Source organism: Sebastes fasciatus, chromosome 7 (assembly GCF_043250625.1).
Source record: "Sebastes fasciatus isolate fSebFas1 chromosome 7, fSebFas1.pri, whole genome shotgun sequence".
NCBI lineage: Eukaryota > Metazoa > Chordata > Actinopteri > Perciformes > Sebastidae > Sebastes > Sebastes fasciatus.
In genome coordinates this window covers 2,454,605-2,472,789 of record NC_133801.1, presented here as the reverse complement: position 1 = coordinate 2,472,789, position 18,185 = coordinate 2,454,605, and the positions used below count along the sequence as shown (strand labels likewise).

Here is an 18,185-nt window from a genome sequence, read left to right as displayed (position 1 = left end):
TTAAATCAGACTTTTCCATTATGAATGTTTGACGTTACGGACTGCTGTTACTTAAAGGTGCTGTATGTAACTTTCAGAGAATCCCTGTTATTAATAACACCAGTGGCTGTAAATATGGGAAAACTTAACTTAAAAACATCTGTTTGTAAAGAGGCTAAAAGCATGAAAAAAAACATTCGGAAATAGGTGAAAAATATCCAAAAAATGTTGAGAAATTAGCGAGAAATATATATATAATAAAAGGGAAAATTATTAGTAAAATATGTGAAAAAATAGTAAAAATATATATATATATATACAGTATATATGAATATGAAAAATATCCCCAAAATGACAGTAAAAGATGTGAAAACTAAACAAATGACTCTATCGGTCAACAAGCACAAAGATGAATTATTTAATTTAGTGCCCAATATGATGCCCATCTCTGCACCTTTTGTTAAAAATAAGGGATTTGGACTGGAATCCAGTGACCTCTGATATTCAAAAATGGGAAAAACAACATCTTTACAAAACTATGGTTAAACTTCCCACGGCCCCTGAAGGCATCACACGTCAGCCGGAACCCGGAAGTGTGAGAGCAGAGAGCGGTGTCGCGGCGGTTCTGGCTGTTTTCTGGGTTTCTTTTAGCTCTAATGGGTTCGTGTCGGACCGGACCGGGACTCTGGACCTCGGCGCCTCTGCTGGTGCTGGTCCTGGTGCTGATGGGGCTGGTCGGACCGGTCGGTTCCGTCTCCGAACCGGGGATCTGGACCCTGAACGTCGACAGCGTGAGTTTCCTGGTTGGATGTTTGTTGTGTTTTTATACGTTGTACAGGAAACATGTAAACAACGTGATAACCCAGCTGATCACAGGCAGCAGCACATCGATCATCCAGCTGATCATAGGCAGCAGCACATCGATCATCCAGCTGATCATAGGCAGCAGCACATCGATCATCCAGCTGATCACAGGCAGCAGCACATCGATCACTATACATAGTAACGACAACAAGTGATTCATGAAATACAAGTATACACATCAAATACAATAAAATATGTGACTTATAAAATATCAATAAAATGTAATACAATTAGGCAAATTAATACAATAAAATATGTGATTTATAAAATGTAATAAAATTATACAAATTAATACAATAAAATAAGTGATTGATAACATATCTATGAAATCTAATACATTTATACAAATTGAAAACAATAAAATATGTGATTTATAAAATAACAATACAATTTAATAAAATTCAGCAAATTAAATACAATAAAATATGTGATTTATAAAATATCAATCAAATGTAATAAAATTAGGCAAATTAAATACAATAAAATATGTAATTTATAAAATATATATAAAATCTAATAAAATTATACAAATTAATACAATAAAATATGTGATTTATAAAATATCAATACAATTTAATAAAATTAGGCAAATTCAAAACAATAAAATATGTGATTTATAAAATAACAATACAATTTAATAAAATTCAGCAAATTAATACAATAAAATATGTGATTGATAACATATCTATGAAATCTAATAGATTTATACAAATTGAAAACAATAAAATATGTGATTTATAAAATGACAATAAAATGTAATAAAATTAGGCAAATTAAATACAATAAAATATGTGATTTATAAAATATCAATACAATTTAATAAAATTCAGCAAATTAAATACAATAAAATAAGTGATTAATAACAACAATACAATTTAATAAAATTATACAAATTAAATACAATAAAATAAGTGATTAATAACAACAATACAATTTAATACAATTATACAAATTAATACAATAAAATATGTGATTTATAAAATAACAATACAATTTAATAAAATTAGGCAAATTAAATACAATAAAATAAGTGATAAATAACAACAATAAAATTTAATACAATTATACGTTGAACAGGAAACATGTAAACAACGTTATGCAGCTGATCACAGGCAGCAGTACATCATTCACTCAGGTACAACAGTACAACTCATATCTATAAAATCTAATAAAATTATACAAATTGAAAACAATAGAATATGTTATTTATAAAATGACAATAAAATGTAATACAATTAGGCAAATTAAATATAATAAAATAAGCGATTAATAACAAAAATAAAATGTAATAACATTATACAAATTGATACAATGAAATGAGTGATTAAGAAACAACAATAAAACGTTAGCTAGCTGATCACTGAAGTGACACACAGGCAAGAGTATTACTACACTGTGGTATTACTACTTTTACTTACTGTGTGTCATGATATCTGCTGATTTATGAGAATTTATTGATCTGATAATAACAATAATAATTGTCATGAAATAGTTGAAACGATTTGTCGACTGATTGATTAATCAGTGATTAATAAAATAATAAAATGTAAAAACAAATATACAAATTAAAAGATGAAAAGTGATTAATGAAATAAAAGTATACAAATTAAGTACAATAAAAAAGTGATTAATAAAATGACAATAAAATGTAATACAATTATACAAAATAAAGACAATAAAATAAGTGATTAATAAAATAACTAACATGTAATAACATTATACAAATTAAATTAAATAAAATACGTGATTAATAACAACACTACATTTTAATACAATTATACAAATTAGATACAATTAACAAACCAATATTACTTTCACCAGAAGAATCAGTTGTTTATGTTTGTTTTTTTATTCCAGGAAATTCTGAAGAAGCAGAACTTCTTCTTCTTCACTAAAACTCTGTTCAACAACAGCTTCATTCATCTCAAACGTAAGTAGAACAGTACGTGTGACAGTTTCATTCAGAGTCAGAGAAGATGGATATCAGTTTCATGTCCGTGAGTCCGGCACAGAGATAAGCCCAGGGTGTGTTTGGCATAGCTTGTTTTTCTTTGTCTATTTTACTCCTGACAGTCCTGTTTTTTGTGTGTGTGTGTTCTTAGTGATGCCAGAGACCTGTAACTTGTCGTCACCCGTCCAGTTGAACGTGTCCTGGTATCTGAGGAACTCGCACTGCTACAATGAAGTCTTCAGTCTGGACGTGAGACACACTGTTTTCTACTCTCCTCTACGCTGTTCGTCTCTTCAGATGTTCAGATACTAAACCAAACCTGAACTCTCTGGTCCAGATTTGTAGCTCTGGTTTTGATCTATAAAAATACTAATATGTATTTAGATAGTGCCTGGAAGTATTCATGGATGTATATTTTTATTTTTAACCCACACAGGCTCACCTGATACGCAGGAGACATCGAGTTGTTTGATATATTTCATATAAATAAAGAAAAATGATTGAAATATATATCAAATATATCAGCATTTCTCTTCCAGAAAAGACAAAAACAATTCAGCAGTTTGATAATTAATGATAAGACAATAAAATGATAAAAATGTAAAAAAAATCAAAATAAGTGATGAATAAAATAACAATCAAATATAATAAAATTAAACAAATAATATAAGTGATTAATAAAATCAAACAATTTAATGAAATTATAAAATTAAGTACAATACAATAAGTGATTACTAAAATAACAATAACATGTAATACAATTATACAAATTAAATACAATAAAGTGATTAATAAAATAACAATAAAATGTAACACAATTATACAAATTAAATACAATGAAATAAGTGATTAATAAAATAATAACATTTTATGGAATTATAAAATTAAATACAATAAAAAAGTGATTAATACAATTTTATAAATGAAATACAATAAAATAAGTGATTAATAAAATAACAATACAATTTTATAAAATTATTAAATTAAATACAACGAAATAAGTGATTAATAAAAATAACTATAACATTAAAGTTATTAATAAAATAGCAATACAATTTAATAAAAATGATACAAGTTAAATACAATAAAATAAGTGATTAATAAATAACAATACAATTTAATCAAATTAAATACAACTAAATAGGTGAAGGATGATTCATTTTAATTTTAATTAAAGTCAGATTGCAAGGGTTGTCAACATTTTGGGGCCAGAAAATAAAAGTTTATCTTAATTTAACTCATGTATTAAGTTAATTTCAGTTTTTAAAGTTAATATTTTCTCAAAACTGTCCAGGTTAATGAAGTTGAGCTGCAACAATTTTGATTAATCATTAACGTCATTTTTCAAGGGTTAAAAAATGTCTGGTTCAGCTTACATATTGTGAGGAATTGTAGATTTTATTTGTCTTATGTGATGGTAAACTGAATATCTTCGGGTTTTGGACAAAACAAAAGAAACTAGTCTGCAGATATATTAATAATGAAGATGGTTGCAATGCAGTGATTATCAATACATAATAGGACGTGTATCATTTTTAATTCCTATGATGTTTAAATCCCTGTTATCCCTCATTATTCTATCTTATTCTTATCTTTGGATCCATCTTATACAAACACCTCTGTCCTTCCTGCCTCTTTGTCGTGTGTCTTATTGTTTGTCCGTCTCCAGACGGAGCACGCAGGAAATTACTTCAAGTCAACGGAGGTCAAACGAGGAGGAGGAAGTGGATATTATGTTTTTCATCAATATCCCGCTTTCACCTGCAAGCCACACACAAGTCCCACGGTGATACACACATACAGTGAAAACAAATAAGTACTAAAGGGAGTGTGTGTGGCGATTGTGTTTTAAAGTGCGTGTGTTTGTTCTACGACACAGTTCGGCCTGGAGAAGTTTGAGAAGAAAACACGACTGACAGAAGAGCCGCAGAAACAGGTGAGACACTTTTCTCTTTCTCTACCTGTCGGTTTTAAACCACGAAAAAAGAAGCAAATAGCCGCCAAAACTGACCAATCACAGTTCATGTTGACGTCAAGACTATGGAGGACGGAACCTGGCAAAAGCAAAAATGTACTGAATGAATGAATAAATCAATAAATGAATGAATAAGGCAGAAATGCATACAGAAATGTAAAAATAAATATGTAAATAAATTCATAAAGAAAGAAATACAGAAATAAATAAGTTTGGGTAAAAAAAATAAGGATGAGATGCAAAGAGAAAATTGTGCAGAAATAAATAAATAAATGCATAAATACATAAATAAATACATTTAAAGATTAATCAAAATAAATACATAAATAACAGGGGAAAATTAAACAGAAGAGTAAATAAATAAGGGAATTAATTAAGACAAAAAAAATAAATAAAGAATATGCAAATTATAGCTCATAGTGGGAACCTCCCGGCTGATGCCAGCTGGAAAACGTATGTGAAATGTGTAAAGAAAAGAATACAGAAATAAATAAATTTGAAGGGAATAAATAAGGGTTGAAATGTCAGGGAGAAGGGAAAATCATGCAGAAATAAATAAATAAATAAATACATTTAAAAATAAATAAATAAAATATAAATGCAAAAATAAATAAAAAAACAGAAATATCAATTTATGTCACATTTGATCAATTAATTAATGGATACATTTATTTTTAATATGATTTTTGCTACATTTAATGACATTTATTTAATTATCAAGCTATTTATTTATTCATTTATTTTGTCAGGTTCTGTCCTCTATACACGACAACTCTAAACACTGTTCTCAGAGGTGAGTCCAGTCACACAGGTGTTTGCAGATGTTTTTGCAGTCCTGATCTATGATAATAATCATCATAGCTCCCTCTGGCCTTTTTGTTTCCACCTCCTTTCTGTCGGACGAGATCACATCCTGCTGCTCAGCTCGGTTCCTGTTCGGAGTCGCACTGCATGTGATCGTTGACTGTATATTAACGATGTGTATACTGTATTACATTTCTGTTTACACGCACAATAGCAGTATTTAACTACTTATTTAAAGGGCTTTTTTCAACCTGGACCATATTTTTTGTGTCTAAGTGACTAATTGGGCCAACAGTTTCTGAACTTGGTCCAGTATTGAGGGAAATCGCTGCAGACGGCAGCTGCTAAACGTAAATTAATTATACCTTTTTATCTGTTCTAAATGTCCCTTAAAGGGAGATTTGTCAAGTATTTAATACACTTATAAACATAGGAGTGGACAAATATGCTGCTTTATGTATATATTTATTATTGGAAATCAATTAAAAAGGTAATTTCAGACCCTGAGTAGAAAATAAGATCCTCTAACAAAACTAATATATTGCAGTCATCTTTAAGAATCCTTTTATTTATTATCACTATGTGAGAAATATATATACAATATTCTGTTTGTTTTTCAGCCAATCACAGAGAAGACATCAGGCAGGAGGAAGAGGAGCAATGTGGACGCTCCACAACCAAAGGTGAGCGCATCCAACTCAGGAAGTAGAACACGCAGTGGAGAAACTAATACATGCAGAGTAGTCTACTGTAGAGAGTATAGAGTAGAAGCAACGGGGCGAAACTCTGCTGTGGCAGCATCGTTTACTTTATGCTCCTCTGGGAAGCGGCCAGGCAAAAAGGTTTAATAAATAAAAAAGTAAGTAAGTAGTTATAATAGTATGCATATTTATAATATTTTCATTGTTCAAAACAGGACGTTTCAGTACGGAGACATTAACCTCTTTTACCCGACGGACCCGGAACCGGGCTTCGGCTGAGCTGTGTGTTAAAACTCTGCCTTTAAGAACTTCATAAAATACTGTGATGGTCTTTTTATTCTGAATAGTTTCTAAAAGACGAGGCCTCAACGCGACTAAAACAACACTCAGAGTGGATTTTATCCAAACGATGTTAGTTTGTTTGGCAACGATTTTTAATATTTTAGTTACAAAATCAACACACGAGAAATAGTATTTTTACTTTATAATATTATAATATTGAATGTACATACTTGACTTTGGATTTTTTTTCGTTATTTTATTTACATTGTTATTGATATTATTTGTTATTATATATTGATCATATTTCATTATTATAATAAAACTACTCCATTTGGAGTCAAAGTTATACGTTTTTTTATTGATATTATACTGTGCACAATGGTAGAATGTGATGATGCACAATGGTAGAATGTGATGATGCACAATGGTAGAATGTGATGATGAACAATGGTAGAATGTAATGATGCACAGTGGTAGAATGTGATGATGCACAATGGTAGAATGTGATGATGCACAATGGTAGAATGTGATGATGCAAAGTGGTAGAATGTGATGATGCACAATGGTAGAATGTGATGATGCACAATGGTAGAATGTGATGATGCACAATGGTAGAATGTGATGATGCACAATAGTAGAAGGTGATGATGCACAATGGTAGAAGGTGATGATGCACAATGGTAGAATGTGATGATGCACAATGGTAGAATGTGATGATGCACAATGGTAGAATGTGATGATGCACAGGGTAAATGTCATGGCCAAAGGCTCCATTGTGTGCCCATAGCCTCCTGTAGTGGATATCAGTAGGATTTTAGAACCAGATTCCCTTTCAAGAGGTAGAAAACCACTTTGGCACACTTTGGGTATCCAAGTGTGCCAAATGGAGAGACCTCCTGGTCCTATCTTTACTAAAACCTTTGTAGAATCTATGTGCTTTGAGTTATTTATATCTGCTTTGGCAGAGTTGTAGTCGAGGAGTTGCTGGTTGAATTCAGTGGCATCTCTGTGCACGGCATCGTTGCTATAATGGTGTTATCCACTGTCTAATCTAGAAAACATTTTAAGGTGAGGATAAAAATGTTTACTCCGGCATAGTAACAGTCACAATGTTGAATTCTCTGAGGTCTTACCTATCCATAGAGACCAGGATCATGCAGATAGACCTGCTAGTTGTGGAGCTATTCTTCATTTATTGTGGTTATGTCTGTCTAGGAGAACCACACCGTCCAGCATCCTATAGGGCTGGAGAGGTTAAACTTCCTGACAATAAAATAGAAATAGGTGGATGTCTGGTAGTCCCTTTCAGTCCTGAAACGGCGGCAGCGTAACTCTGCTGCTGAGCGCTGACGTTGCAATGGAACAATCGACTTTCACTTCTTATCAATATACGTTCTTTGGTGTAGTAGAACATGGGAACCTCCAATGAAACCAACGTTAGGAGCTCCAGTAGAACATTAATTTAACAGATATATTCGCTCTTTCTGAGGAATAAAGAGCAGAGCGTGACAAAGAAAGGGGGCAGTTGAGTAAATGGTTCAGGAGAACAAAGTTGGATTCAAGTGCAGTAGAACATTTACTAGAACACGCAGGAACACTTGTAGAATGTAGTTTTTGCCACTTTACTCATATTTAGTTGTGCCATTCTTCTGTTACAAACAAAAAGACATTTAAATTAAATGAATGTAATTAGATCATTTTGCAGTTCCTCCGATGTTCTTATAGTTCCTGTTCCTACAGTAGAACATTCTCTTTACAGTTTTCTCTAACTAGATTTGTTTGAAGTTCTTCGTTTGATTTTAGATGTTGAATTATTAAATAAATGTTTGACTCACTGGTGATTTATCTCTCTCCGTCTCCCAGGCTGCTGAGGTACAGAAGAAAACTGAAACAGGAAGCGCTGCCGTCCGTCCTAAAGAGGTCAGTCAGGCTAAACCTGATTATTACAGCCGGCTGAGACAGGAGGTTGCTGGTTTGAATCCCAAGATATACAGTATATATGGAGGTGTGGTATTACAGAACAGTATGTCTTAGGGATGGGAAAAAAAATCCATTCACCTACAGTATGTATCGCGATCATTTGAGTCTATGTGGAGGTAGAAGGAAGTTACCGCTTTTATTATGGTAGTCTGAGTAACGTGACGTCATATCCGTTCCGTATCCGTCAACCAAAACAAACCGCAGCGAGCCGAAACGATAAAGTAGAAAACGTTGGAGGGTCGTCGTGGATATGACCTGCACCCTCACATGTTAAATCCAGCGTGGTAAACACTACACATCCAGTAAAGGATGGAAACACTTTGGGTTTCACACGTTGACAGGAAAAGCAGAGCTAGACATCACGGCTAAAGCTGCATGCTAACTCTGTCACGGACAGGAAATGTTATCATATCGCGGTCAACGTTGCGGTGGAGCCGGCCGTCGCTCTCGTCTCCGTGGTCAAATGGGCCGACGCTACGACTGTAGAGCACCCAGATACTGACATTTCTGTTCTCTGCATTGAAACGGCCCCGATGGAGCTGACCATGGATGGATAAAGAGAACGGAGCTGACGGGAGAGCTAGAGACCACCTTGGAGAAGTTAGAGGAAGTAGACACGTGGGACTACGTACGCTTTTCAAAATAAGGTTTAACAAAGGGAACTGTATATATAAAATACATCTATGGAAATAAGATTGATTGGATTATATTCACCAGAAGTATAAAACATTACATGTCCCTTATAAATTAAAAAGAAAAAAAACACTAATTTGTGAAGGAAATGTCTTTGAAAAGGAAATAAATAATAATAATAATAATAAATAATGTCTGACTGACTGATATATTTGACTTCAGGACGTCTCTGACTACATATGTGCTAAAAATAAAACATTTTTACTGGATTCATTTAGATATTTTCCAAAGTAAAAGTCCCTAGAAGTGTATGATTAAACTTTTTCCCCTTCACGGTGTAGTGGTAAAAAAGTTAACAAAAACCACAATAAATCTGAATATTGAATCGCAGTACCGTGATAGTGATAGTTTTGAATCGGGAGATGGGTGAATCGTCCTAGCCCTAAAATACATTGTGAAAAACCCCCAATAAAATGCACAATAAATACATAAAGTGCCGGCCTGGTAGTGCACACAGGACACCAAACACATGTCTGCAGTTGGGCTTATTTATTGCAGTGAAAAATGAGGCCGCAGTGAGTCAAACCTGACGGGAGCAAAGAAAACATGAAACTGTTTGGGGGTTAGAGGGTTGATTGACGGAGTATGTTTTGGTCTTAGTGTTACATTTATGTGTATTTTATGTGTAATATATATATGTGCTGTATAACCAAGTTATTGATTGATTGATTGATTGATTGATTGTCTTTGTTGCTCAGATGGCTGCTGCTTCTCACTCGGTCGACGTGGTGGCTCAGAGCTGGGAGGACGGACCCTACATGTTCATCCTGAATATCAAAGAAATCAAAAACAAGAGCCAAGCCGCCGACCCCCCCGCACCCTGGAGTCTACAGCGTCAGTCACACACACACACACACTCACACACACACACACACACACACACACACACACACACACACACACACACACACACACACACACACACACACACACACACACACACACACTCCTTTGACAAAGCTAGTGTACTGTATTACCTGTTCAAGCATTAGTGATGTCCTGTTTCCACTGATGGAAAGCTGATAATGTGTTTAAATGTAACAGGAGGTTCCTGAGACCAGATGCTACATAGAGATTGTGCACTATTGATCGAATATTAATCTTTGGCTTCCCACAATTAACCTCTTAAGCCCTAAAGGGTGCTGGACAACTGTTTTCTCGTAAAGTTATGACTTTAGTATCGTAATGTTTGTGTTTGCAGTGCAGATCAGCATGAAGGGTCCTCATCACGACTACATATCAGCTACTGAGTGGCCTATGATGGTGGTAAGAACACACACACACACACACACACACACACACACAACACTAAATAACACAAAGAATAAACAAATCTAACTTCCTGCCTTCAGATATTCAAAGGATAAGTCTGGTGTGATTTTTTTAGTTATCGTCCAACAACATGTTGGAGATTTGTCAAATCTTATCAACATGGGAGAGGATAAATATGCTGCTTTAAACGTATGTATATATTTATTATTGTAAATCAATTAACAACACAAAACAATGACAGATATTGTCCAGAAACCCTCTCAAGGTGCTGCAAAATTTAAGTTTGGAGCGTTATTTAACCTCCTTCCCGACAAGCTTTCTGCGATTCCTCAGGTATTCCAGTTTCGTATGATTCCCGTATCTTCACTCTAGCTTTAATGGTGTTAAAACAACGTCTAAAATAACAAATATACCCACAATGAATCAGGACTAGCTCTTCAACCATAAGGCTTATGGGGAAACTAAACTATATTACTATTGCAGAGTAAAAGCAGATGCAAAAAAAGGATTTTTTTATCCTCGCCTATAGTCTAAAATGTAAATTTCAAAGGCAATATCACCGTTATAACAAACATCCCATGGACAATGATGCAACTGAATGTATTCTACTACTCTTAACTACTACTACTTTACTACTTTACTACTTTACTTAGGTTTTCTAGTATATGATGCCAGTATTTAGCTTTAAAACTGAGCTTGCTACAACCTAAAAATCGCAAGTTGCGCTAATGCGTTAGAGAAATTAGTGGCGTTTTTATCTGTCAAAGTTATCACGTTAACTTTGACAGCCCTACTTTTTAGCTTAAAAATATGTTTAAGTGTGCAATTACTCTGTAACCCTCTGAGACCCACAATAGACCTAAATATACGACTTTATAAATGACTTTATTTTCGTAATATTACGACTTTTTTCTCGTAAAGTTATGACTTTATTCTCGCTATATTACGACTTTTGTTTCTCGTAAAGTTAAATAATAAACATGCTCGATTATATCTCATAAGTTGTTACAGCATTTTTGGTTTGATACCGTTTGTTTCACAGATTCTGGACTAAATTTAACCATTTTTTTATCACTTGAGAGTTGATAAAAATGATCAATAATCCCTCCAGAATACCACATTAAGACACCGGGACCTTGAGGAACACCATAGAAAAAGACATGTTTTTCCTCTCTAAAATGTAGCCCAACTTTGGAGTGTTATTTAACCTCCTTCCCGACAAGCTGGCACGACAATGAAGCTACTAGAGCCTCTGAAAGACAGCACAGTCAGTCGGGATCGCGGGTCTCAGGGGGTTAAGGTCACAGTAAATAAGTCCATGATTTAAAATCAAGTCCAAGGCAAAGTCAGTAGTCTCTCTCTCTCTCTCTCTCTCTCTGTGTGTGTCTCCAGTTCTACATGGTGATGTGTATCGTGTACGTGCTGCTGGCGGTGTTGTGGTTGGTTCTGTCGGCGTGCTACTGGAGGGATCTGCTCAGGATCCAGTTCTGGATCGGAGGAGTCATCTTCCTGGGCATGCTGGAGAAGGCCGTCTACTACGCCGAGTTCCAGAGCATCAGATACGACGGCCTGTCGGGTAGGAGTGGGGTTTTTCTTTTTCTCTGGACTGATGGGAGGTGAACGTTCGACGCGGCGGAGCGTCGAGAGATAATAACACGCTGTAATGTGTCCCGCTGCAGTCCACGGCGCCGTGGTGTTTGCTGAGGTGCTCTCTGCGGTGAAGAGGACTCTGGCCAGGGTGTTGGTGATCATCGCCAGTCTGGGATACGGCATCGTCAAGTAAGTCTTCTCCTTCTCACAGCTCTCTTGTTAGTTTTAGCATCATAAGGTTTTCTTGTATTAATCAGAATGACAAACTAGAGACCTAGAGCATTCAGAGGATGGATGGATCAAACTAGAGACCTAGAGCATTCAGAGGATGGATGGATCAAACTAGAGACCTAGAGCATTCAGAGGATGGATGGATCAAACTAGAGACCTAGAGCATTCAGAGGATGGATGGATCAAACTAGAGACCTAGAGCATTCAGAGGATGGATGGATCAGACTAGAGACCTAGAGCATTCAGAGGATGGATGGATCAAACTAGAGACCTAGAGCATTCAGAGGATGGATCAGACTAGAGACCTAGAGCATTCAGAGGATGGATGGATCAAACTAGAGACCTAGAGCATTCAGAGGATGGATGGATCAAACTAGAGACCTAGAGCATTCAGAGGATGGATGGATCAAACTAGAGACCTAGAGCATTCAGAGGATGGATGGATCAGACTAGAGACCTAGAGCATTCAGAGGATGGATGGATCAAACTAGAGACCTAGAGCATTCAGAGGATAGATCAGACTAGAGACCTAGAGCATTCAGAGGATGGATGGATCAAACTAGAGACCTAGAGCATTCAGAGGATGGATGGATCAGACTAGAGACCTAGAGCATTCAGAGGATGGATGGATCAAACTAGAGACCTAGAGCATTCAGGATGGATGGATCAGACTAGAGACCTAGAGCATTCAAAGGATGGATGGATCAAACTAGAGACCTAGAGCATTCAGAGGATGGATCAGACTAGAGACCTAGAGCATTCAGAGGATGGATCAGACTAGAGACCTAGAGCATTCAGAGGATGGATGGATCAGACTAGAGACCTAGAGCATTCAGAGGATGGATCAAACTAGAGACCTAGAGCATTCAGAGGATGGATGGATCAAACTAGAGACCTAGAGCATTCAGAGGATGGATGGATCAAACTAGAGACCTAGAGCATTCAGAGGATGGATGGATCAAACTAGAGACCTAGAGCATTCAGAGGATGGATGGATCAGACTAGAGACCTAGAGCATTCAGAGGATGGATGGATCAGACTAGAGACCTAGAGCATTCAGAGGATGGATGGATCAGACTAGAGACCTAGAGCATTCAGAGGATGGATGGATCAAACTAGAGACCTAGAGCATTCAGAGGATGGATGGATCAAACTAGAGACCTAGAGCATTCAGAGGATGGATGGATCAGACTAGAGACCTAGAGCATTCAGAGGATGGATGGATCAGACTAGAGACCTACAGCATTCAGTCCCTATCTCTCTAAAAACAAAGAGGGTGGAATGGTAAGGGCTTAAGTCTGTAAAAAAACAACTGATGATGATGAAAAATGATGTGTCACCAGTTATTCTGGTGTGACGGAGCTCTAAAGCTCGTTTAAACTCGTGTTAGACACCGTGGCTCAAAGGCGTTTTATGCTCAACACGTTGTTTGTTGCAGTAATGTCCGAAACGTCGGAGGGCGTACAAACAAAATATTCTGTGAAGAAGCAAGAAGTCTACGAGTGTTACCGGCAAAAATCACCTTGTAATAAATGTATTAAAATGAAACGAAGGTTGAAAGGGTTAATATCCGGTAAACAATGTGATTCGGCTGTAGAATATTTACTCAGATGTAGATTTCTAAGAATCGTCTTCTGTCTGTGTGTCTGTCTGTCTGTCTGTGTGTCTGTCTGTCTGTGTGTCTGTCTGTCTGTCTGTCTGTGTGTCTGTCTGTCTGTCTGTCTGTGTGTCTGTGTGTCTGTGTGTCTGTGTGTCTGTGTGTCTGTGTCTGTGTGTCTGTCTGTCTGTATGTCTGTGTGTCTGTGTGTCTGTGTGTCTGTGTCTGTGTGTCTGTCTGTCTGTATGTCTGTCTGTGTGTCTGTGTGTCTGTGTGTCTGTCTGTCTGTCTGTGTGTCTGTCTGTCTGTCTGTCTGTCTGTGTGTCTGTGTGTCTGTGTGTCTGTGTGTCTGTGTCTGTGTGTCTGTCTGTCTGTATGTCTGTCTGTGTGTCTGTGTGTCTGTGTGTCTGTCTGTCTGTCTGTGTGTCTGTCTGTCTGTCTGTCTGTCTGTGTGTCTGTGTGTCTGTGTGTCTGTGTGTCTGTGTGTCTGTCTGTCTGTCTGTCTGTCTGTCTGTCCACCAGGCCCAGGCTCGGGGCGCTGCTCCACAGAGTAGTCGGAGTCGGTCTGCTCTATTTGATCTTCTCCATCGTCGAGGGCATCCTAAGAGTCAACACTGTAAGTGTGTGTGTGTGTGTGTGTGTGTCTGTGTGTGTGTGTGTCTGTGTCTAACCCAGGGGTTAGCGACCTGCGTCTCTTCAGCTCCTCTCCAGTGGCTCCCTGTGGATTATTGAAAACGGAAATGAATAACTGTTCTTTTTTTAAATTTTCATTTTTATTTATCATTGTTGTAGGTCTATGGTACGAGGGTAAGACGGAGTATCAGGGCCACATTGAGGAAAAAAAATAAATCTGAGATTTAGAGAATAAAGTCATAATATTATAAAGTACTAATTTTACATGTTATTTTCTTTTTTCTCGGAAAGTTATGACTTTATTCTTGTAATATGACTTTCTTTCTCGTAATATTATGACTTTATTTCACGTAATGTTATGACTTTATTTCACGTAATGTTATGACTTTATTCTCGTAATATTATGACTTTATTTCTCGTAATATTATGACTTTATTCTCGTAATATTATGACTTTATTTCTCGTAATGTTATGATTTTATTTCTCGTAATATTATGACTTTATTTCTCGTAATATTATGACTTTATTCTCGTAATATTATGACTTTATTTCTCGTAATGTTATGATTTTATTCTCGTAATATTATGACTTTATTCTCGTAATGTTATGACTTTATTTCTCGTAATATTATGACTTTATTCTCGTAATATTATGACTTTATTCTCGTAATATTATGACTTTATTCTCGTAATATTATGACTTTATTCTCGTAATATTATGACTTTATTTCTCGTAATATTATGAATTTATTCTCGTAATATTATGACTTTATTCTCGTAATATTATGAATTTTTTCTCGTAATATTATGACTTTTTTCTCGTAATATTATGACTTTTTTTCTCGTAATATTATGACTTTTTTATAATAATATGACTTTATTCTGTAAATCTCAGATGTTTTTTCCCTCAATGTGGCCCTAATACTCCGTAGTACATTGTCTCTTTGGCCCTCACTGCATTAGACTTATATACTATATACTTAGACTATAAACTGTGTTACCTTCATCACAATGATCAAATATTAGCGTCTCCAGACAGAATTCTTTTTTTTCTTTTCCTAAAATGGCTCTTTAGATAGTAAAGGTTGCTGACCCCTGGACTAACCTGTCTCTCTCTCTCTCTCTAGGATCGAGGCAACAACAACAGCAGTAGAATTTTGTGTGACATAGTGCTGGCCTTCACTGACTCCTGTGTTGTCTGGTGGATATCCTTTAACAGATAAAATCAGAAGGCTGAACTATTTCCAGGTTTTTCTATCTCACATAACTGACACTAAATCACATCTTCTGTTCAACAGACAGGTCTGTGTTCACTGTGTGTCATTTTAATGTGCAAGACATAGAGAGTGCAAATTCTGAGCACAAAGTTTGTGGCGTTAAATATTACCACAAAACAGGCGAGGGGAAGTCTGCGATGCAGAGAGGAGGTGACTGTGTACTGTGGGCTGTTGCAATAACCACAATGCTGCGCTATTGACAAGTGGTGCAGTTTACTAGCACAACAAGTCCTCGTCATCTCTGCTTCGGAGCTTGGCTCCGCTAGACATGCCGTTCTTTCTGCCCCCCCTAGCTGATTCTCTGTGATGACGTTGCACAAAACTAGGGCAAAGTTAACGCGATAATAACACGTTAACGCAAACGTCACACATTTGAAAAATCTGAAAAATGACTGAAAATTGTCAGAAAAAAAATCTGAAAAAATTCTGAGAAATGTCCAAACAATGTCAACATTTTCTTTTTAAAAAAAAAAGTCCCAAGAACATCCGAAAAAAGTCAGAAAAATGTCCGAAACTTTTTCCAAAAATGTCCAAAACAACGTGGGAAAAAAAAGTCCAGAAAATGTCTGAAAGAAAGGCAGAAGAAAAGTCCGATACTGATATCATATGAAACTATAAAACCTAAAGAATCCATCGGTACCAACCATGTCAGACTAGCTGGTCATGAAGGAGGTTAAATAACGCTCCGAACTTACACTAAATTTTGGCGAGGAAAAACTCATGGTCATTTTCAAAGGGGTCCCTTGACCTCTGACCTCCAGATGTGTGAATGTAAATGGGTTCTATGGGTACCCACGAGTCTCCCCTTTACAGACATGCCCACTTTATGATCATCACATGCAGTTTGGGGCAAGTCATAGTGAAGTCAGCACACTGACACACTGACAGCTGTTGTTGCCTGTTGGGCTGCAGTTTGCCATGTTATGATTGGAGCATATTGTTTTATGCTAAATGCAGTACCTGTGAGGGTTTCTGGATCAATATCTGTCATTGTTTTGTGTTAATTGATTTACAATAATAAATATATACACACATTTACATAAAGCAGCATATTTGTCCACTCCCATGTTGATGAGAGGATTAAATACTTGACAAATCTCCCTTAATCATCTTAAATCTTAAGGTACATTTGTAACAGATAAAACAATGTGCGTTTAACTATTTGAATGGACTGACAGCCCCGACAGAAACCCGTCTATAGAGTGTGGTACGCTGTGTCCGCTTTCTTCCTTTTACTCCTTCTGTTTGCCTCCCTTCTTCCTCCTCTTCCTCCTCTGTCGTACAACCGTTCACCCTTCTCCGTACTCTCCCTTCTTCACCCTTTCTTTTTCTGCCCTGTAGGCCGAAGGTGATGTAGTTCTCCTGGCTGCTATTCCTCTGGCTGTGCTCGACTCTACCCTCTGCTGGTGGATATCCGCAACTGCATCTTCCCCTTTTTAGTACAACTGTTTGTCTCTCTTTCTCTCTCTCACACTTTATTTTCATTTCCTCTGTTGTTGTGCTTTGTTCGTCTCTGCATTTAGTATTTTGTGTCCAGCAAAACCCCTACGCACGCCCTCAATGCTTCTATCATGTAATTAATAGGGCTGGGACGATTCACCCATCTCCTGATTCGATACTAAATTATCACGATATTTGGAAGCCGATTCGATATGTATTGCGATTTTTGTTAATTTTTTTTAACACTAGGAAATTTTACTTTGGAAAATATCTAAATGACTCCAGTGATTTTCAGAATGCATGTCGTCAGAGATGTCCTGAAGTAAGGGCCATGTAATGTTTTATACTTCTCGTGAATATAATTCATCAATCTTATTTCCATAGATGTATTTTATATCTACAGTTCCCTTTGTTAACACCTTATTTTGAAAACCGTACGTAGTCCCACGTGTCTACTTCCTGTAACATCTCCAAGGTGGTCTCTAGCTCTCCCGTCAGCTCCCTTCTCTTTATCCATCCATGGTCAGCTCCATCGGGGCCGTTTCAGTGCAGAGAACATAAATGTCAGTATCTGGGTGCTCTACAGTCGTAGCGTCGGCCCATTTGACCACGGAGACGAGAGCGACGGCCGTGATACGATAACGTTTCCTGTCCGTGACAGAGTTGGCATGCAGCTTTAGCTCTGCTCTGTCTAGCTCTGCTTTTCCTGTCAATGTGTGAAACCCAAAGTGTTTCCATCCTTTACTGGATGTGTAGTGTTTACTACGCTGGATTTAACATGTGAGGGTGCAGGTCGTATCCACGACGACCCTCCAACGTTTTCTGCTTTCTCGTTTCGGCTCGCTGAGGTTTGTTTTGGTTGACGGATACGGAACGGATATGACGTCGGTAACTTCCTTCTACCTCTGTATAGACTC

General features: G+C 36.6%; 1 protein-coding gene across 2 annotated transcripts in view; it reads left to right on the top strand.

The window, feature by feature from the left end:
• The first annotated feature begins 547 nt into the window (after positions 1–547).
• The window catches only part of LOC141771087 (transmembrane protein 87A), a 28,578-nt gene continuing 10,940 nt past the window's right edge, over positions 548–18,185 (top strand). The window contains exons 1-13 of one of the 2 annotated variants that reach the window (XM_074641011.1): positions 548–770; positions 2,701–2,773; positions 2,946–3,043; positions 4,464–4,580; positions 4,674–4,724; positions 6,194–6,256; positions 8,420–8,476; positions 9,928–10,063; positions 10,431–10,495; positions 11,894–12,077; positions 12,181–12,280; positions 14,442–14,535; positions 15,679–15,758. In XM_074641011.1, coding sequence (XP_074497112.1) covers positions 636–770; positions 2,701–2,773; positions 2,946–3,043; positions 4,464–4,580; positions 4,674–4,724; positions 6,194–6,256; positions 8,420–8,476; positions 9,928–10,063; positions 10,431–10,495; positions 11,894–12,077; positions 12,181–12,280; positions 14,442–14,535; positions 15,679–15,758 — 1,253 coding nt within the window. In that variant the 5' untranslated portion in view covers positions 548–635. Of the gene's footprint in view, positions 771–2,700; positions 2,774–2,945; positions 3,044–4,463; positions 4,581–4,673; positions 4,731–6,193; positions 6,257–8,419; positions 8,477–9,927; positions 10,064–10,430; positions 10,496–11,893; positions 12,078–12,180; positions 12,281–14,441; positions 14,536–15,678; positions 15,759–18,185 lie in introns of both variants that reach the window. The other variant, XM_074641010.1, reaches the window with a different exon arrangement.